Source organism: Lingula anatina, chromosome 9 (assembly GCF_051362555.1).
Source record: "Lingula anatina isolate TDL-2025a chromosome 9, LinAna3.0, whole genome shotgun sequence".
Taxonomy (NCBI): domain Eukaryota; kingdom Metazoa; phylum Brachiopoda; class Lingulata; order Lingulida; family Lingulidae; genus Lingula; species Lingula anatina.
Genome location: NC_141775.1, coordinates 10,263,338 through 10,286,709, shown reverse-complemented (window position 1 = coordinate 10,286,709; position 23,372 = coordinate 10,263,338). Strand labels below are relative to the sequence as shown.

General features: G+C 35.4%; 2 protein-coding genes across 2 annotated transcripts; both read left to right on the top strand.

Annotated features, from left to right (window-relative positions):
• Nucleotides 1-441: 441 nt before the first annotated feature.
• On the top strand, nt 442-5,539 carry LOC147759885 (uncharacterized). Its single transcript, XM_086995595.1, has 7 exons — nt 442-597; nt 870-956; nt 2,034-2,403; nt 2,876-3,554; nt 3,808-3,939; nt 4,333-4,545; nt 5,144-5,539. Exons 1-7 carry the CDS (start codon nt 558-560, stop codon nt 5,537-5,539), a joined length of 1,917 nt encoding a protein of 638 aa, XP_086851721.1. The 5' UTR covers nt 442-557.
• Nucleotides 5,540-16,973: 11,434 nt separating this feature from the next.
• On the top strand, nt 16,974-22,401 carry LOC106151448 (cobalamin binding intrinsic factor). The gene is made up of 8 exons (XM_024074666.2): nt 16,974-17,132; nt 18,598-18,799; nt 19,113-19,384; nt 19,608-19,768; nt 20,044-20,119; nt 20,304-20,601; nt 21,025-21,146; nt 21,614-22,401. Exons 1-8 carry the CDS (start codon nt 17,075-17,077, stop codon nt 21,673-21,675), a joined length of 1,251 nt encoding a protein of 416 aa, XP_023930434.2. The 5' UTR covers nt 16,974-17,074; the 3' UTR covers nt 21,676-22,401.
• Nucleotides 22,402-23,372: the final 971 nt, after the last annotated feature.

Here is a 23,372-nt window from a genome sequence, read left to right as displayed (position 1 = left end):
GAGGGCATGAGGCAAAAACCCTAAATAAATTAATGCTTTTCTTAGATATGCATTATTTGTTTCTCTTTAACTTTGCTAATCCCCCAGCTTCACATATTTTAATTTGCTTAAAAACAATATAAACGGTATAATATTGGTAATAACAATTATAATGAAAGAAACAGGGCGAAATGCATCCCAGAATTTCCTTGTTCCAGCCATTTTGAGCAAGAGTATATATATATATATATATATATATATATATCACGGAAAATGTAATCGATTCACTTTGGAAGCGTGCTCTACCCATGATGACGGACCATGGGTATCTGATACAGAAAGACAAGAACACGGCTGTAGGGCCTTATATTAATCAACATGGAGATAACAGTTTTCTTGTCTTTCTATATATATATATATATATATAATCCATTGTGAATGTGCTGGTGTCCAGGACACTTTTAAATAAGAACATTTTATATTGCAGTTTACTGAATTAATAAAACGTTTGTATTTACATACGCAGGGATGAAGATAACTTCTACTTTGGTTTAAGACTTGACAATTATGACCCGTGTATGCTATTACCCAGATTGGCAAAGTTTTCGGACGTAAAAGGTGAATTGGTGGTTTCATGATGCTGTTTTGTGAATAAACATATTACATTATAGCTATTATAATTCAAGTGAAATAATGTAATGGTATATTCAAAGTTAGCTTAATTGTATACAATACACAGTATTTCTTATGTTTTTGACAAAATATTTTGTTAATTCGATAAAGTACGCTAACCTATGCGTGTCTGAATCATTTTCTAAACAATATATGTTGTTTGTAATAATTTGGAGTTCAATATCGCACTATAAAAGACGTTGTGTTTTTTATTTTAGCTCTTGCAAGCGACGTTGGGTACATTGCTCTCTTTGTAGCGATTCTTTTCTTTGCTGTCTTGTATGCTGTGGTTGTACGCTGTAAAGGTAAGGATCAATTTGAGGCCGCTTTTGAAAAGATGTTTGTTGTGGATGATTAAATGCAATATGAAATGGTATAAACAGCTTAATTTGCGATTTAAAATGCCTGATAATATTCAAGGTCATCTCGGGATTGTGGTACTGGAGGCACGGTGTAGCGTAATATTATATACAGTTCAGTGGCATACAGTTTTAAACAATTTTTTATACACTTTTGCATCAAAAGGATGATACAAGTGCATCATGATTTTTCGTATTTTAGACTTTTTCAGGGCATTTACATGTACCTTCAATATTGATGGCCTTTTTCATTGTATATCATTTGTACAATACATGTGAGGGACAAAAATTGGTGTAATTCGACTTCGAACGTCTACCACTATTTGTAGTCATTTTTCAAGTTAACGGAATTTCGCTCTTGGTTTCACTCTACATATCGATTCTAAGCACGCGTTCCTGACCGTTAAGTCACCGTGATGCGTGGAAAATGTTTATTTATTGATAGATACGCGTTTTTCAAATCTCTTTGCTCCCACAAATCACTGTAGCTTGAAGAGAAACAGAGGCCAAGGAATCGCGTCAAAGCCAATCTTAAAGTAAACCTGAAGTGGCGTAATATCTCACCTGCTGAACTGATCACTACAGCTAGATACTGGGAACGGTTGCTCTCTACTGAAATGAATCTTCAAAGGTCTTATGAAAAACGTTGAAAATAAAAAAAGCAATAAAATTAATCAACAAGGGAGCGCGGCACGGAATATTACCCATTCCTGCTTGTGTTAACATTGCTCCCCGTTGCCAGATATGCCAGGTGCATTGGAAATCCGATATAAGACTACTTAGCCATATAAGGATTCGCATGAGTTCACAGAATTGAGACGCGGAGCTACCATTATGAAATATTCTTACAAATACATGTACATGCATACCTGAGTATTTACCCTCAAGCGACCAAGTAATTTTACTGACTGAAATGACCAAGTGGGGTCATGTATGTACCAACATTTTGGGGACATCAGCGTATTCCGGTTTGTAATAATACAACAAACGTAACATTTTCACGTTTACATTATTATATTCCAGCAAAACGGTATAAAAAAGGGTATACTTTGTTGAATACCTTGCCGGACACCTTGCCAGATACTTCGGGGGATGATTTGCTTGATACTTTGCCGGAAGTCGGGTGTCGAATCCATGACAATAATCAAGATCACAGTACACCAAATGACACAACAGATATGTTCATCGGTCAAACAGAACGCACCACACTACTTTCAAATGCCCAGGTGGTCCCAGCTAATGAGCATTATTTTTTCCAAGCAATAACCAAGGAAAAGCAGTTTATGGAAACATGGCCGGTTTTTTCAAGTATAGACAGTCGAAGCGAGGCTGATTCCGATTCTGCTGTAGGATACAACACCGGTTCTGCTTCGTTCACTGATGATAACAACAGGTATGCTACATGTATGGCTTTAAGAACTGTCAGCTATTAAAATAGCCCAATTGAAGGCCCATGAATTATAAAATTCTAATAAGGGCATAACGTTAGTAATTTTACAACAACATCAATAAAATAGGTAAACAGGTTTTTACAGTTAGACAGACCGTTTAAAAGAACCCTGTCCTTTGGATATCTCAAGCCTACTTAACTGTTTTTTTTTTCTTTCGTAGCTATCGTTATGCCCTATTAACAATTGGAACTTGAAAATTAAATCAATTGCATTGCTATCCATATGGTCTTGGGATTTGCCAAATATCTTTTTTTCAGTGGTGAGTTATTTAAACAACATTAACATTTCCCAACCTGGTTCATTGAAATGCTGTGAATGTATAGTTTTTGGCAAGTCCACTTTAAAAAGTTTCTTAATATTTTGTTGACGTTTTAATACCTCCTATACATTTCAACAATTTGTATCTATCTTTAGTTTAACACACGAAAACGACCACAAACTTTTGAAAACGTCAGATCTTCGAAGAGAGGCGCAGGATCCCAAAAGCCGATTAGCTTACCCTCAATTATGCAAACACATTCTAGATGTATGTGAACAGGCTGAAGTTTCTAGAGAAAATGGTTGGTTACCAATCGACTTCCGAAAAGTAGTCTACAAGAGTGATGACCGGTCGTTTGGTGCATGCATTGTGTCAAAAGAAGAAGGCGCTCAGATCAACGTAGGCCTGGTCAGTTTATACATACCACCAGACTCAATGCCAACTGATGATTTGTACTTAGTCTATCTTTACGTAAAAGGAGGCCCAGGACAGGGATATCATTTTAGATATGGACCACATGGTCTAAAGTTAAATCGTGCTGCAGTTATTTCATTTCCGACAGACGGCTACTCTATTTTTCGGGAGACGGATACCAGCTTGTACGAACAGGATAAATGGGAAGAAAGCAATTTGTTTTATGTGATTAATGGAGACATGAAAAATATCGCTTTGGAACATTTTAGTGGTGGCCAGAGTGAATGTGAGCAAGAAATGCAGGCTGCATTTGGAAGCAGGAGTAGAATCAGTTTGACGGCGGCAGTATTTGGACCAAAATCACTGCAAAGACTTGGTAACAACATCCAAGTGTGCTTAGTTCCCACAGAAAGATTCAAAGTAAGTATTACTGTGTTAAAGCAAATGACGTATGCTACACTAGTTAAATACTTTTTATGATATAATCAAAAAGCTGTGAATCATTCTATCACCGCATTTTGTGTCAAACGTATGGAGCTGACAGGTAATTTTGCTAAAATTTAGAGACAGCTAGAGTAGAAAAGTGGCACATATCTTGAAAATCTAATATACTGTACTCTGTAGTCTTACCAGTCGGCTGTTACTGGAACTGGATTTTTCCTCAATCACCTAGGATACTAAAAGGGAGAAGTGGGAGAATGAGCACGTTATATGTTTGTTAAATACGGACTACCACGGTACATTTGACATGAAGACCATCATCATCAAAATGGACATACCTACGATGCAACATTCTCAAGAACAGGTTGGATTTTTTATTTACCTTATAAAAGTTACAAAAAACATGTACAAATGGCAATTGGAAGTAACAAAAGTGTATTGACTCGGATGAAAGCTAACGTAACCATTTTTCAGGTGAGAATTTTAGTCGCTAATATAGGCTGATTAAAATGAAACGTCAAACCTTTTCGGTTTTATGATATTTCATATCAAATGCATGTATGGCTTAACATCTCACCTTTAACAGTTTTTTTTTTTGCCTCAATGACTATTGTATATATATCAAAACCTTCATATCCGTTTCAGTTCCACGAGGAATTAATAGAACCATGATTTTAAAGTCAGAATAAGCTTATAATTAATGAATGACTTCCTCTTTATCATGCATTTGGTTTGTGATTAATTATTTTCTTTATAGAAAATACTAACGGAAAGATGTTTCGACAACGGCAGAAGTTTTGATATTTGCAAGGCGGACTTTACGTTTACCAACCACAATGCGGACGTGGTAGAATTTTTTGTTACAATAGAACACGAAAAAGACAAACCCAAAATTGAGTTGGGAAATGTTTCACTCTCTGCTGACAGTGATGAGGTAGCGTACGATTTAAAGTCCACTAGAGGTTTGTGTGTGTGTGTGTGTGTGGGGGGGGGGGACACTTTTCTCCCATCGCCTTGGAAAAAGGGGCTGGATCTTTCATTTCTGTTATGGTAATCCCAACCTTATAATTTTTCATTTAATGTTTGTTAGAGACCACTGTTTTGTATAAATACACAGGGCTACCTATTGTCAGTGTTATGATTACTTGTTTTCCCAGGGTTAATATGTGCATTTTTGTGATTGATCAAGACATGTCTGTTTTGTGCGTGCTTATGATTTAACAGATCGGAATGCACTGGAATTTTTTACTTTAAACCGTTTATAAGTATAGAATGTTTTAAACTTGGGCCCGGTTTCATCAACACTTTAGATGATATTGTTTTCCTCTGGTTAGGTATCATATGGGTAAACCCTAGATATATATTTTGGTTTCTAAAAATTCTTTCCAAAGGATAAAAATGGCTGCTATTTTCAGAATTACTGTCCAGTGAAAAACATTTGTATTCAATGGATAGTGTTATCCATAGGATAGCATTATCCAGTGAAGCTGGGCCCTGGTGACGGATTGTGTTGCAACCGCCGCTGTAATTTTCACCTTTTAATCTTTTTAATATTTTTATCCTAACAGTCATCTCACGAACGCTACTCCACACTGGAAAAGAAACCGCCAACATTGGAAAAAACAACAATTGAAAAACTATGCACGCTACTGAGTATTAATGACAGGCATCTCGAGTTAAGAGGCAGTATGGAATGGGGACAACTTACCCCCGGTGCCACTACAAAAGAAACTATAGAAAAAATTCTCCTTGTTTTGTATGGAGGAGATGTTTTCAAACTCTTTGAAAAATTCAAAGCTCTTCAATATGATGACTGCACAAAGGCTATAGAAGAGGATAGAAACTTCAGTCATTATTGTATTGAACAGGGGAAAAGTTCGGCAAGTGGAAAAAGTATTGGAACACCGACTGACGATAACAGCAATGTGCTTGAAGGGACAACGGATCAAAATCAGCCCGAATAAGGAGATTTCCTGGTTCGGTTTAGAGTATATATCAATATATATAACTGTAATATAATTGATAACCAAAACAATCTTATAGCCGGAAATTTTCTATGTAGTACAACTACATTTCTACCTTCCTGACGTCGCCAAAAAACAAAATATCTTCTCGGCTGCACACTGGTCAATAACACTTTTCTTAAGTCAGCAAAACAACATTTTAATCTCAGACAAAGTAGATAATTGTATAATATATTGACAAATATAGAACAGGTTGCATTTTAGGAGTTTTACTATACGTTTTACTACACTTACTACAGTATACGAACATTCAGCGGGTATTGTAATACGTATACACTTTTATAATTGTACTTAAAAGCTGTACCTAACGAAGCTTTTGAACATTGCTGTGACCTCCATCAGTGTGTGTTACTATGCGATTGAGCATTATTAACTAGTTCCTTAGTTCTTGCTCAAATAAGTGTAGAAATTGGAAAGTTTAAACAAATAACATCATCTAAAAATTACACAGGTGAACTTCCATCATAATTCAGCGGGTTTGTTGTTGTGATATCTTAATTGCCCCACAAGTATATGACACACAACTTACTACAATGCTTTAATTCTGCATAGCGTTGCTTAATGGTTATAGGCCAAGTTTGCAGTGTATTGGGGCATATTGCTTTAAAAGAGGGAATGACAAGCTCGTTGATTCATGATATCAGGCGGGTTTAATATTCCATATATCAGTCGCATGGCCTACTCGAATCGAGACAAATGTTGAAATTAGTTATGGTTTTAGTGAGAGTTCACATCTAGACTGATATCTCACAAGCATTTGGACGCCTGACAAAGTATTTTGTTGTATTAATGAAATCATATTTATTGACACCAAATGTGTTTTGTATGGGTTTAAATTAGAATTGCGAATGACAAATTCAATATTGAAGATACGAACAGTTTTCTAAATAGATTTATTGAAAGGAAATTCAGTGTTTAATTTTTATAGTGATGTTTTTAGTAATTAGCATTATGCTTATAGTTTATCCAAATAATCTTCTGCTAACTTTATTTGCTAGCTTGTTTGACAGTAAAGCTGAAATTGCCTGTTTTTTTTCTTCTTTTTTTGAAAAGACCATAATGACTGTGCAACAAAAAACAAATATTTGTGTTGAAAGATTGTCAGTAAGGGCATCGTTAAGTCAGAGTGCGAGAGATTAAGTTAGGTTGTTTATCATTTAGCTGGAACATTTTTGAGAAGCAAATAAACAATACCCGTATGTAAGCACCTTTTTTCACAATGGAAGATTGGTAGGATTGATAATTTTTTGTTATAGCAACAACCATGAAATTGGTTCATGCTTTTATTACCTCAAATCTTGACTATTGTAGTAGTGCTCTTTTTGGAGTGAGTGAGAATAATTTAAAGAACTCAATATTAATTCAAGTACTCACAGCTAGATTAGTAAAAAAAATCATAAATATTACTCCAGTCTTTAAAAAAGTCACATTGGCTAAAAATTTAGCAAAGAGTTTTATTTAAAGATTTGTGTATATTTTAAACTTTAAAATACGTCTATATTTAAGTGCTGTACTTATTAGCTTTTTTTTTTTTTTTTTTTTTTTTTTTTTTTTTTTTTTTTTTTTTTTTTTGACGTTTTTGCTGTTTTGGATTTTTAAATAATACTGGTATATTATCTATGGTTTATTTGGGTTTTAAAGCCAGAGGACAAACAAGAGATACCTCCCTGACACAGAATGACTGTCAACAGACAAAAAATAACCTGTAAGTGGACATATTTGAGAATGCACTATTAAGCTAAAATAAGGACTTGACATATTTTCCATTTTAATGAAAAAAATAATCCAAACGGAAAGTGAAATCAAAGAGAATTACTTCATTAAAAATGTATGCATATGCTTAATACAATGTAGGTAATAACAAGCAATGAACTTCTTAATTGTTGGTCACAAGAAAATAAACTACTTTACTGTCGTACAAGATATTATCTATAGTTTTGATAATCAACGATCCAATTGATACATAATGATTGTTCTGATGTAAAACTTTTCCCGTTTGGTTGTGTTTGAATATGGCACTTACGAGTACCTTTTGACTATCATGTGGTAGTTACGCTGTACTCAGGAGGCCTACTTAGAAACAATGTAAGTAGAATTACTATCATACACTCACATTGTTTCAAAGTAGGCCTCCTGAGTACAGCTTACTTCAACAATGCTCCTTGAAATGAGATAAAATATATGAGGACCTGGAAAATAGACAGGCTGAAACAATGCTAACCAGCGTTATTCCCTGAGCCAGAAGAACCTACTTTGCGATTCGTCGAAAACATCCCTTCGTGTTCAAAGTTGTCCCGACATTATATTTAAATCATATTTATATACGCCCAAATGCCCTTTGGAGTTGAACACGTGAGCCCAAATTATAGACCTTAACCAGTAGGAGGTAATCATCACTGATAATAACACGTTCTTGATATCTTTGATTCAAGTAGCTATACTCCTTTACCAAAAGCGTGTCAATTAACGCTCATGCACTGATAAAGAGATGCAGATATTCAAACAATAAACAAAGTTTTATTCAACATCTAAGATGTTTTTTTTTTCTCAAAATGTTAATGATTGTTGAATAAGCTAGCTATAATAAGAAAAGAGAAATTAAAGTCACATCTTAGCATTTTCAGAATATTTTAAATTTTGTTCTGGAGGACGCAACTGATGTGTTTTTGCATGGAATCAAAAGTTCTGTGGCGTTTCGGTGAGGGCTTTTTACACACGGTGAATAGATAAGTAATTGGATAGCTTAAAGCTTAAAGCTTAGCTTAGATAAAAAGGGTTATAAAATTGTGCCTAAAATCGCCTTTCCTTGTTCGTAAAAGAGTAATAAAGAGGTAACTGCAATTGCCTTTTTTGACCGGGTAAATGTTTAAAGGACATTGTACCTAAAATCACATTTACTTGACCGGAAAACGAATATAAAGACTATTATCGGCTTTATTTGCCCGACAAAGGGTTATAAGAACGCTGTAACTAATATCGCCTTCACATGATCAGGACAAGATAATGAAGACGCCAAAAAAGACCTTCACTTGATCGGGGAAAAAATTATAAAAGACGTAAATATAGAAATCTAAATGTTGTATTGGCTGCACGTGGAGTAGCATTATTATGCTGAAACATAACTGGGTGATCACGGGTCCCAAATATATTCTATGCATGAAGTAAATAGTTTATTAATGGTCTTTTTTTTCATTGAAAATGAGATACAATTACTTTTTTTTTTTGTAAAAGAGTGATTGCAATTAAACACTTGAAATTAATTAAATTTAGAACGGAGATCTCTCCATTCACCCATGCAATGTTAAGGAACTCCGGTAGCATTTTCGTTCATAGTTTTCAATGTCAAATCACCAGTACTGACCTACTAATACACACAAAGAGTCAAATAAATATGATAAGGGTATATTGGCCCGTGGTTTTTATCTTTGAGTTGGTTGTTCATCAATCTGTATTGCACTTATCGTTTGCTGACACAACACTATAATAACTTGTTGACGTCTTCGAGGCAGGTGACTATTATCAGTTTAATGATTTATAAAATTGAAAACAGCCCAAAAAGATTTTCGTAATAGTAACGTAATAATTATACTGTTCTGTAAGTGTTTGCTGGGTAGATGCGGTTTAGAAACGGGGCTGGATGCAATGTGTGCAGGTCTAAAAACTTATCAAAAATTAGCTCATATCCAGGCCTACCCAACTACCAGACTCGGTACCTAAGGATCCTGAATTAACCGGTATATCGGACCACACTACCCGTTTTCAAGGTGTGTGTGTCAGATCGCATTTCGGAGTATCAGCCAGAACACCGACAGGATGAGCCCTGGCATGCACGGCTGTCACCTTGAGTGGATAGCAAACGATTGTCGTAAAATCGCTATATGATTTTAAAACCGGGTGCATAAATTTGAAAGCCACCTAGATGAACCTTAGACTGCCACATTAATCTAATACAATGCAAAAAAGCCCTATCAAAAGTGGTTAAAACATTCAAACCGAATGTCGTAAAGTCCCCATATATCCCCATAGAGACAATAAAATAGAGTACTCTAAAGTAAGAGTACAGTTAAAGGTTGTTCAGCCGAGCGTGGATGAGCCCGCAGTCGTGCTGCAAAATTTGTTCTGGGGTATGATACTCCGAAATGCAATCTGACACACACCTTGAAAACGGGTAGCGTGGTCCGATATACCGGTTAATTCAGGATCCTTAGGTGCCGAGTCTGGTAGTTGGGTAGGCCTGATATCTGGAGTTACATGTACGATTTTTACAACGTTACATATAGTAGTTCTTAATTATTGTTACCACAAAAAAAAAAACCAGAGCAAAGATTTGTCCTCTTAAATATCCTTACATTAACAGGTTCTCCAGACTACTGTCTAGCTAATAGATATCACACAATGTAGATCACACAAGGCTTGTACTTTACCACAGGCGAACAGGATTATGGATCGAATTTCTTTGAAATGGGCCACTTTCGAAATCTGTAGTAGGGCATGAACACACAAAAGGATGAAAAGATGTCAGTTTGTTAGCAGATATACAGCATTGGTCAAAAAGGTTGTCCCACCCCCATTTCCATGTACTTTTATTTACAAATGATCACCTAACAGCTGTTAATTGTTAGAAATAGTGTTTTTTTTTTACGTATACCGTGTCTAACATGATAAATGGTTTAAAAAATACAAAATAGTGGTGAAAATATACATATTTTATACCATTTAGTAAAATTTATAAGAGGTACCCCCTCAAATCGACTGTTTCACTGTGACTTCTAAAGATGTAAAGAAATGACTATAAAATTAAAAAGACGCCATCAAATGTCACCAAATTCACACACAATTAGCATTAGGGTGTGCTTATTAAAGATCACGTGCCTAACAGCGTGTGTGTCTACCGCGTACTGCAATTATTTCCTGTAGACGGCGCGACAAGCCTTCAACACGGGTTACAATTCTGTTTTGTGGGATATTGTCCACTTTTTTATTTCCTAGCCGTGACACTAACACAGCGCTTAAATCTTGGACACAGACATAACTGTTAGAGTTATGTTGATTACAAACAAACAAACAGACAAACAGGTGGGAAAACATAACCTCCTTGGCGGAGGTAAAGATTCTCATATTTTCGGTGTGCCAAAACTGAAAATTGACATGAAATTACGGGCATTTACTAAGAACAAATTTTGAAGTTGTTGAACTTTTAAATTTGTAACTTTTTCAGACACCCGATGTATTGTAATTGTAGTTGTTTATTTGTTTTGTTTTGATCCTTTTAGCCTGCCAAGCTAGGTAGTGATAAAGAATTGTTTGATGTAGAAATGGAGCTTGATGACCCTTTGGAGTTGGCTAAAGAGTTGGAAAATGGCCATCGCGAGCTCATTCAAAGCGCTGAAGAAGCCTCCAAGAAATTGCATTGCCTTGCCGACGATATCGATGAGCTTTGTAAAAAATGTAACAGAGGTAAATTTCAATGTTGTTATTATGCTAAATTTCCGATTGTAAGCGTCCAAATGTGTACACAGCCACAAAATGCAATGTGACGTGGCCTTGATACATTGTATGAGCTGTTGCGTGCCTGTCTGCGTCGCAGAATGCGTACGTACCACGCATTATCTGTACTTCACACACTTTCAAATTACAACCATCTACCAGATTCTCATAGCCAATGCATCTGCTATTTTCTTTGTTTTACATATTGAATATTTAACCACCTTTTATACAATTCAATAAAACCTTTCCTACCATTTTAACGGTTGAATCCTTATCTGTAGGCCTATTACCGAATGCGTACATACCACGAATTAACTGTACATGTACATCAGAAACTATTGCCTTCTCAGGCTTATCACTATTTGTGAGGCAAACTTCACGTTTACCAGTCTTCCTGACAGTGCGAACAAAATTGAATTTACTGCATCAATACAACACGAAAAAGACAAAGCAGTTCAGCCCGTCATAGTTTCTCTCCTTTACAGCGGTGTTGTCGAGGTAACGTTTATTTAATATCCACTGAAAGTATATGAGGGTAGAGAGTTTAGAGTGGATTTTCTTTCTTCCTCTTCATGAAATCTCTATATGGATATGGATCTTTGCATCGTGAAAAGTACATTATTATAATATAAACCTTATTTAATCCATTCTTATGAAAGCATCACCTGGAATGGAAATGGCATTTGTCATGTTAAACAGTCGTAGTTGCTATATATTATTTTTAAATTAAAAATAAAAAAAACAGGTTAAGTTTCGGTTGTCAGTAACTGCAAAATATTATGCGAGATTAACCAGCAAATATTTCGTCTCCTGACAGACTTCATCAGGGAATTTATCGTATTTGATACATTAAACTCTGCGTCACTACAACGTAATGATGCAACGTGTTGAAACCTTCACTACGTATTATAATGACCAATCTTCACCATTTCAACTTTTTTACAGCCACTATCTGAATCGAACCCCAGGCTTGACACCAAAGTAACAACATTGGAGGGTACAATAATAAAGGAGTTGCAAGAAAAGTTGGCTCAAGATGACAGATATATCGAGTTGGCTGAAAAGAATGGCTTGGGACATGTTCTCAAGCAATGCACTGATGACAGGTCAACGAAAGAGGAAACTATAGACACGATATTCAATATCGTGTATAATGGAGATGCTGTTAAACTCTCTAAAATCTTTAAAGAACTTAAATATGATGATTGCATGAAAGTTCTAAGAAAGGACAAAAACTACAGTCATATTTTCGGTGGTAGCGGAAGAAGCTTGGTGAGTGGCCATAGTATTGAATCTCCGTCTGATCAAAGCAGCGTGTCTGTCGAGGCAACAGACGGAAACTAAATTGTGTACAAAATGATTGATAAGGGGTGTATTTTAAGTTACAAAACAACATGTTGTGTACTAATATATTGGCCTTTTGAACGATAACAGAAAGAATGGGTGTGACCACAATAGTCCATGAGCGTTCACAGTAAAAAATAGTTGAAATCAGTGCAGATATTTTAATCATATTTAATGATATTGTAATGCTATTTAATGAACGATTACGGTATAAATGAAAAGCCATGATTCAATGATCAGTTTAGGAACTTAATTAAGAAGAGACAACGTGCTTGGATGGGAAATCAGACTAACCTCTACAGAACATGACAGAAACAGAGTAAACAGACTTACCAAAACTCGGAAAAGCTTCTATGAAGGGAAACTGAACGTCCTGTCTGACGGTACATCAAGGCAGTGGTGGAAAGACATTAAGTTGCTTACAGGGCAAACAACACAAAATAATTCCTTACTGGGCTTGGCTAACAGCGAGTGCAATGGTGATTTCAGCTTATTAGCCCAGAAAATAAACGCTTTCTTTCAATCTGTCACGAATGGCTTTGTGCCACTTGAACCGAAACACGTGGAAGCAGCAGACCCTGTACCAGCCACATATATCATCACAAAACAAGATGTCGAAAAAGCCTTGCTCCAGGTAAACGTACACAAGTCCACAGGTCCCGACGAAATTCCCAACTGTATCCTACATGACCTAGCAGAGTACCTAGCTGCCCCAGTATGTGCTATATGCAACTCATCAGTTCGTGAAGGATGTGTCCGACCACTCTGGAAACATGCATATGTGTCACCACTACCTAAGTGCATTCCCCCAAAGACCATAGAGACAAACATTACACCCATATCTCTAACTCCAGTGCTCCCTAAGTTATTGGAGGGTGTTATAGTTAAATGGATTTGGGACATTGTGACCAATAATATTGTCCAGTTCGGCAGCATGAAGGGGAGCTGTACGACATACGCACTGATCGAAGCTTTTGACCTTATTGCAAGGCAGACTGACACTCTAGGACAATATGCCAGAATGCTTTTGGTTGATTATACCAAAGCATTCGATAGAATAGACCACACCCTGCTTTATCAAAAACGGTCTGAATTAGGTATCCTAGGAATTATTTCAAACTGGATTTACAGCTTTATAACTGGAGGAAACAAATAGTGAAAATGGGCAGTGTGAAATCAGACTGGCAATGCATTAATGCTGGTGTACCACAAGGCACAAAACATGGTCCAGTTTTATTTGTCATTATGATTAACGATCTGAGCACCAAATGTGACACATTCAAATATGTAGATGATACCACAATTCTAAGCTACGGGAATACCAAAATACAAGACAATTTCACTGATGCAACAACAGAACTTCCTCTCTGGTCCCATGCTAATAAACTAACAATAAATACTACCAAGACCAAAGAGATCATATTTGATTTCTCCCAAAAAGGACACAAAACTACACTCTTATTGGTAGATAATCAAAGGATTGAGAGAGTGGGTCTGCTGTCTTCTTAGGGGTTAGGATCAGTAGTGATTTGAGCTGGGAAGGTCACATCTGTGATATTTGTAAAAAAGCAAGTAAAAGGCTACACAATCTTAAGCTTCTGAAAAGAGCGGGTATTTCAACCAATGAACTTGTAAGCTTTTACACATGAGTAATCAGACCCACATTAGAATATGCATGTCAGGTGTGGCACCCAGGTCTCACACAACAACAAGTTGATAAAATTGAATCGATCCTGATTAGAGCATGTAAGATTATATTCCCAGAGCTGCCCTATGATGGGTCACTTGAAACATGTAAACTTATCACTCTTGCTTGTAGAAGAGATGAACTATCTAAAACATTATTGCATAACATGTACTCTGAAGGACACAAAATCCATCATTTGCTACCAAAGGTAAATGAAAGTTTCTACACTTTGCGCGGGTTTATAATTACACTGTGCTAAAACTGAGGACTGTATGATCGACAAATACTTTTATCCCATGGGCTTTATCAAATTTTAAGAACTGAGGTTTTTACGAACTTTTAATGTGTATCAAATCATTTTAACACTTACAAGTATATTTCAAGATTGTGCATCTCACGTCTATTTGTTTTCATTGTAAAATCCTTTTTTAATTTAAGTTTTTAAGTTGCAAATAAATACATATTATTATTAAATAGTGTGGACGCTTGATTCTGTGAGCTTAATAAACAGAGTTTGTCGCTACACAGCATGCTGGATGCACCCGGGGTTAGATCTACCTTCTCTTAACGGCATTAATATGGGGAGGGTGGTTTCCAAAACCGAAAACTTGAACGATACTACTCAACCTGTTATGTTTCCCAAGCTAATGCAAACGTGTAACCAAAATGCACCTAAAACAGAGAACATACGATTGTATAGAAAACTTGGACATTAAACTACTATGACCTTTTTTGCTCACCCCAAGGCAAAAGTCTATAATACATGGGGTTTTCAAATCTTGCAGTTGGTTTCGATGAAAAAAAGACACCACAAAAGCCTTTTAAAAATGCTTTCCAATTGTTTTTGAGGCATCTGAGGGAGAATACGCGACGTAATTTGATTGTAAAAAGCATTCAGAAATTAAAACAAGAATAAGTAAGGGGCATCTCTGGCATACAAGGGTTTCTAGCAAGTGAAGACGAACACAAGTACTAGACATTTAGACAAAATGCGAAATTTCACCTCCAGTTTCTTGGACCTTATTTTACCGTATTAGTATCCGTAAGTTACGCGAATGAGACCACAATGACATGACCAAGTTTACCAATTTAAATATTTCAGATGCATGTTGTCATCAGATGCAAAATGCAAAAATTTTACAAGATTAGCACAATACTAAAAATAGAAACACCCCTATCAACACAATAATTAAACCATAGAAATCCTTCGTGTAGTCAGTATTCTTGTTTGGTTGTGAATACTGGGATATCTCTATCAAAATTAAAAAGAAGTTGCAAGCTACCGACATGTGGTAATTACTAAGATTGTTGAGAATATTTTGGACAGAAAGAAAGACCAATAAAGAAGGGTTACAACTTGCAGGAATACAACTCTCATTGATCAAAATAATCAGAAAAAGACAAATGAAATCTCTAAGCCATTTCAAAATTTAGGGAAGAAGTAGAGGAAGACGAGGAATATCATACATTTATGGTCTTTATAATGCCTTCGCAACAAATCAACAACTGTACAATAACGAGATCATCCAATCGACTGAAAATAGAGTAAACTATATAGAGGACCATGATCGTCGATGCCTCCACCAGGCCTGACACTTGATGATGATGATGATGACCAGGTGCACGACAAACAACAAATGCAATGACACAACAAAACGCAATCACAACACGTTATTCACGCTCACTATTTATGCACCTTGTTAATAGTTCTTTCTTTAACTTGAAACGCATTATCACCTCAACAAAAATGTTAAGTATGTCATGAATCACATATATATTTATATAAATTATTCACCTTGAAATTCAGTCAAAAATAGCTGATTATTACCTGTGGTTTGTTAAACGTGATCCATTTCTGTGGAACTGTGACTTCAAAGATCCGGGATGCGGTAAAAGAAATATTCCAAACGATGTCGTATAAACATGTTAGTGTTATTTGCGTTAACACCGACCGACTTAAAATAAAAAGAATCGACTGTGTGGTTTATGAAATTACTATGTTCTGTATGAAATCATGCCTATATATTTTCTTTTCTGACGGCGAAATAAAAAGGGCCATTATCTGTAGTGATGTTCTTTAAAATAACAATAATTATATGACAGAGTGCAAATATGTAGAAAGAGAAAATTGTTAGATAAATGGTTGAGTAAATGGATTGATAAAAAGATAGATAAATCGATCGATCTATAGATATGAGTAGATAGGTTTGTTGGTAAGGTAAGTAATTGGAAGGGCAGATAAACAGATAAGTGGATAGAAAGATGGACAGACAGTGGAATAAAGACAACGACATCAAACCCTGCTAGTTTCAATATAATGCAAGTCATATCCACACGAATCAACACGTCATGCTCCCATGACGGTCAGACTGATCGAAACAATATCGATTACAACGACATAGCCTGTCGTCAAGGTAATCAAGCCCAAGCTAATTGATTTTTCATCAAATAATCAATTAATAGCTGCTGGAGTAAGAATTGAAAAATTGAAGCAAAACTGTTTGTCACCGCCTATAATTGAGTGAATTCTGAATACGGATACGTTTATGACAAAGTGAAGACTTCATTTCCTTCTCTAAAACCTCCTTTAAAGCCCATTTACACTGGACGGCGCCCTTTCTGCGTCCTTTGTGCGACAATGAATCTGGAATCACTATGGTCGTAAAAAGGAGGCACAAGCATCCCTTTGGTTGCAATTGCAGAATGAATGCTCAATGATCGGCCAGTTGTTGGCGCAAAAAATGTTTTTTACTCTCAAATGGGGCCGTACCAAGGGACGCAGAAAGGACGCCGTCCAGTGTAAAGGGGGCTTAAAAGATAACACATCAGGTGACACCTCGTTTGCATATCCTCTTTGAAAGGTATAAAAGAAAGCTACAGACCGATCAACGCGCGTCAGTGTTTTGAGTGTAGATATTTGCAGGCATATACCCGGAGTTAAAGAAAAGTGGAACATTATGAGGGGTTTTTACGCACTTTTATGCACCTTGGGATTCACCATATTTTGTCCCAGTGGTAAGAAGAATAAGACGCTCTAGTTCAAACCGTAATTTTTAAATCAGAAATATTGATATTTAATTTATATAAATCGAATATTTTGTATGCAGTGTTTTTTATTTTTTCAATCTAAAATGAACCACAGGAAGAAATATTGTATGAAAGCCGATGTGGCAAAATTATGATATATAATGCATATACCTTTACATTTTCTTTTTACTGTATAAATATGTCCCGTTATACAAGAGGATACAACAACTACTAGTAACTGCCCCCTCTTTGCTACCATTATTATTTTTTTTTTTTTCAATTATCGTGGACGAGTCTTTTCAACACTTGAATTTTTTCACCACGTTCTTTAAAAAACAGATTTCGGCCCGAAATCGTAAATATATGGTAATCATTTACCAATAAAACACGATGATTCCGCTGAGCTGGAGAACTAATCAAACACTACATGTACATGTACACTCCCATGACATTAAATTAATGAAAATCTTGATATGTGGGAAAGAAAAAATGCTATTCTATATCAATACTGTATAACAGACCAGTTAATTAAGGAACGTTTAATGCATGTCCTTTTTGCCTGTGGATCAATTCTATGATGTTCGAAAAGAAACCCTGATATATATATATATATATATATATATATATATATATATATATATATATTGAGGGTATACGGCTTTTCACATTTGTTTACATTTGTGACTTTGACTTCCCAGGCCACGTGTTTTTTTTTTCACAAAGTAGCACGTTCCTATTACATACTATACACATCTGTATACACATCGTGTTTCGGATAAAATATTAAGATGTTACAGCTGGGATACATGATCAAAAGGTGTTTGAAATGAGAATCAGGCGTGTGTCTTCGTTGATAATATGGAAAAGAATGCACATTTAGAGTAAAGATTAAACAACTGCTTACTAGCATATTTTTACGTTCTTGCGTGTAGTTACGCGACGACTACCTATAACTTATTTTCTCTTTATGCCATAATTGACGGAAGTTTGCATGTATCAGTAAAAATTAACATTTTTGATGACATCCTGATTGTACTTTCAAATCAGGGAATGCACAATTTTAAAAACTAACATCAACAACACTGCCTCCAGACACTGCGGCCCAACCTTATTATTTTACTTTAAGATATCTCATATTTATTCTCTATATATGTATTAACTGAATAGAATTATCATCAATAAGAGTAGTGCTAAACATTAGTTTGAGTGATATGACTTGTGAAAACTCGTTTGCAACCAAACGTTAAAATACCTATTTTCTTAGTCAGAATGACTACGCACAATAAGTGACACTTAAGAAAATTTTTACCATTGACTTTGCCATGCGCCTAATGCTACATGTATCTAAAAATCCTTACACAAACACACATGCACACGCACACATTTACTAAATTTTCGTCATTTAAACTAATATAAAGTTGATATAATACATCGATAATATTTACCAACTCAGACATTGACAAGGCGAGAGAGAAAGGAATAAGATGGCTGCTTAAGGACCGAAATGAAGATTGGGGTTGGGGCATGCGAAGTGAGGGGGAGGCCATCATGGCACTTCAGTTAGCTGACGGAGATGGCTGGTATAATCCGAAAAGGCCAAGCACCGTCGCCAGCGTCAAGGAAATGAACTTGGTTCTCCTGGCAGCTATTAGCAAGTACGTTGATATCTGACAACCAACTTTTAATAATTTTTAAATGCTGGGTGGTTTATTTATGGTCTAAGATTCTATTTGGTTTTAATTGTCTATTCACTTGTCTAGAAATAAATTGATCAATAAAGTGCAACATTTCCTGCAGTATATACTGGGTAGTTTTAACTAATATTTAATATTTAACTATTTTATTAAAATATAAATTGTATGATATAATTCTACCTGGTTTGTTTTTTAAACAGGGTTGACAAGTACAGATAAATAAATAAATAAATAAATAAATAAATACGTTAATCAATAAAACTTTTTGTTGCAGCTACCCAGGTTTGGACACTGCCACCTGGTATGGTGGGAAACTTGGCCAGTTCATCAACGGCCTTGTGTCTACCTGTCAAGACCCGGCAAATTTCTATGACCATAGCCTTATAGAACTTCTCATGAACCAGATGAACAACTTTCCCAAGTATTACTTTAACCAGAACTTCGCCTACAGCTGGGCTGTGCTAGCTCTGTGCAACTCTGGTGCAATAAATGAGACGTACTACGAACGTCTTGTGGATGGTGCTGGAAATTATACTTTCGGAGTCGGTAATGGCATTTTTTGTCATGTTTGTCTTTTTAGCATTTTTGGGCTTGACTGTCTTATTTCATTTTATTCTTTGCTCTGTTGGCCGAAAGGTTGTTTGATTATTTAAGCAATTAATTTACATGTTTAAACCCAGTCACCGTCTTGAGCTTTTCTCATACACTTTCACTTTGGTTTTTTATTCTACTTTGAAATCTCATTCCCGTATCCTGTCTCCGTTTCTAGATGAAGCTGCAATATCAGTAACTGCATTGTCTTGTGTGAGAGACAGGACCGAGGCCGCTGACGTCATACCTGCCATCAACACCGGGATCCAGTATATACTGTCTAATATCAAACCGGATGGTTCATTTGGCAACCAATACACTACTGGACTGGCCGTTCAGGTATATACAACTAAGACTATTTAGTGTAAAATATGACGAGGTTCCCACATTTTTTACATTGCTTCCATGTTAATATTGAACCAAGTCGTTGTTCAAATACCAGTGAAAGACAAAACAATCTGAATTCAGTTAATAAATTGAATGGGTTATCACACATATGGTAATTCTTAGCGCTTTTGCTGTCACGGCTCATGTATAAAATCAGCCAGCATTGTGTTATAAATGCCTGAATCTGCGCTCACGCGCGTGTATTTATATGTTCGTTGTGATTGTAGGCTCTGTACGCAGATAATAAGAGCAGTCGAAAACAGATCAAGAAGAAAGCTCAACTTACCCTAGTTGCCCATCAACGTAAGAAAAGATTTTTTCTGAATTCTGAATTCATATGGGGTTAAATGTATTTTTTGTATAACATTTAACAGTGTTGTGACAATTTCTTTCTTTTATTAACTTTTTGCGACAACCTTTTACATTGCGAGGATACATTATAATTGTAGCTCGATACATAGCTTACTAGTGCCCTTTAATTCCACAGAACCGGATGGATCGTTTGGAGGAGTGACAGCTGCCAATCAGGTTCTCCCCGCCCTTGCTGGCAAATCATATGCTGATTTGGGGGACATCAAGATCTGTCAGAAGGCCACGCCCCCTGTCACAACTACTCAAGCTCCGCCCACTACGACCACAACCCCCACACAACTAACATTCACCATCCAGGTAGTTGCTAATATAGAAGGACACAGTGAAAACCAGAGTTACTATGTGACCGTTCCAATAGGATCATCCTTGTACGATTCCATGGAAATTCTTCAGAAAAGAGTATCAGATTTCAGGTAGGCTGCTTAATTTTCAATTTTTTAATATAAAGTTCTCTTTTTTCACGGTTTATGACAGCTTAATGGCGAAAACAAATTCTTTCATTTGGATTAAATATTTTGTCTTTTAACATATACATTTAAAGAAATGTACTGCTTTAATTTGCACAGGACATAATAAATATGGACCCTATGCACGCCTAAATACATGTACCAATTCATAAATGAATTGAAGCGAATATATGAACCGCGGATCTGTTAGTCAGCTGTTCTGTGTGTGCTCTTTGAAGTGAATAATATTGATATAAGTTTATTGGTCTGTTAATGAAATCAAATAATGTATAATGGCATTGAGTCACATTTATATTTTAAAAAATCATGACGAAAAAATTGCGAACAATGTCCAAGCTCGTTCATTAATCTCGTTGATCTTGCCTTTAGTTTCAAAGCTAAGGACACCTCTCTTGGTCACTACATCACCGAGATCAACGGCATATCGGAGGATCCAGATAAGAAAACGTATTGGCAAATTCTTAGGGCACCAGACACCCCATTGCAAGTGGGTATGTAACCGAAATTTTATCTCTTAATTGATATTTACACCTGTGCTAATTTTGGATTAATCCATTATATGTTATAGTTGTTGGTTCAGTTATCAATTTTTTTTTCTTTATCAATCTGTTGCACTTGATTTTAATTTATCTAGTTTATTTGTCTGTTTACTCAATTAGTTAGGCCTATTACTTAATTGGTTTATTAATGCTTATGTTTTTCCTGTATGTCCTGTATATTTTAGTAATCATCTAAATTATATCTGATAAGTACCTACCTGTATAGCTACTTGAACTTTTTTATATTTAGTTTGTGTCTGTCTCATATTTGTAGATCTCTTTACTAATTTTTCATAAAAAAATCAGGTATACTTGGATAAAAAGGTAAATGTTTACTATAAATAATTCAGTGAATTAATGCATACACTATTGTTTATGATTTAAGTAGTTAACTTAATTATTTTTTTCTTGAATTCTAGGAGTGGACGGCTATATCCCGAAACCCAGAGATGTCATTATCTTCCGACTGTCTAAGTATTAGACAAACTGAAATATCACCCGGTACCTGTAAATAAATAAGACATATATCCTGAAACCCAGAGACACTATTACTCTCCAACCGTCTACATGTATACCTGTATATCAATTTGACATTGAATACATCGGCTCCACGAATGTAACAAAAGCCAGAGATGTCATTATATTTCGGCTCTCCACGTATTAGCCAAATTGATAATAAAAGTCTTCCATCCAGTGCCTGTATACAGTCTGATCTGTGTCATTTGGCTCACGGGCGATAATTACCTAAAATGTATCACGATGCACTGGACATAGATATTTCCACTATTGCATTTATATTAGTAATAACAAGATCTTTGTGACATAATTTAACAGCTAGATTTCACAAAAATAAAATGAAAAATTTTAAAGCCATGTCGGACCACTAAATTCACATATTTTGAAAAAACTACTAGTCAAAACAAAATTATACTGGCCGTGAGCATAAAACCAGTGATCAACGACGTAAACTGCTGTATATGAATTACACATGGAGTATATAAAACATATCATTAGCATAATGTAGACCTTGTCTATGCGTAAGCGCTTACAGTATCGTGAATCTGAGGACCATGTTATAAATACATATTTTCTTGCTCCAATTAACATTAGGGTGTGCTCATATATATTGAGAAGAGATACATGGATTTAGCGCTTTGTGCATCAATAAAGTAGAGAGCAAATAAAATCCTTATGTATGATATCCTCATATTTGTATTTTGAAACTTTGTTTTGGAGTACGTGGTATTTTAATTTAATTTATATTAAAATATACAGAGTATAAATCAAATATGAATAATAATATACAGCATTGGTCAGTAAGGTTATCCCACCCCCATTTCATATGCTTTTGTCTACAAATGGTCACCTCAGAGATGTAAATTGTCAAGATCAGTGCTCTTTATTATATATATACCATATTTAAGATGATTAATCATGCAGAAAATACAAAACAGCGGTGAAAATATCCACTTTTATACCATTTATTCAAATCCAATATTTTACTGAGATTTCCAAAGAGGCAAAGAAATGTTCACTAAATTGAATGGACACTACCAACCACCAAATTTACACACAATTTACAAAAGGGTGTGCTCATATATATTGAGAAGTCAGTCGTTTGTTTTCAAATTTCAATTTTTTATTCATTCATTTTCATATGAACTCCTATTTATTTCATTTAGTTTTTTGTTTTGTCAATTGCTGCAGTTGAGATATGGTTCATACAATAATAGCGTTTAGTTGCAACACGATTAACTCTAGTATAGTATATTAAAATGTTTGGGTTTATTTTAATCATCCCAAATTCTCTTTTCTAACATTCAGTTACTAATATAATAATAATAATAATAATAATAATAATAATAATAATAATAATAATAATAATAATTCTATCTTAAGTCAAAAATCAATTAAAAATATTCAGTAGATTTTACATAAGAAATAAGTTACTTTTTAAGTGGGTTTATTTTGATTAAATATTCAGTTTCTCTTTAAGAACACACTCCATTCGGACATTCAAGCATCGGTTCTTTGTGTTAATCCCCTATCAATTAACCTGTCTAGGTGGGTTTTATCAATTGGGAACGATTTATCTGAAGAACTGAGATGGGGGCAATGTAATACCTAGCCCGTCCCACGTGATATTGGTGCAGCATTTGTTCTCTCTACTTCATTATG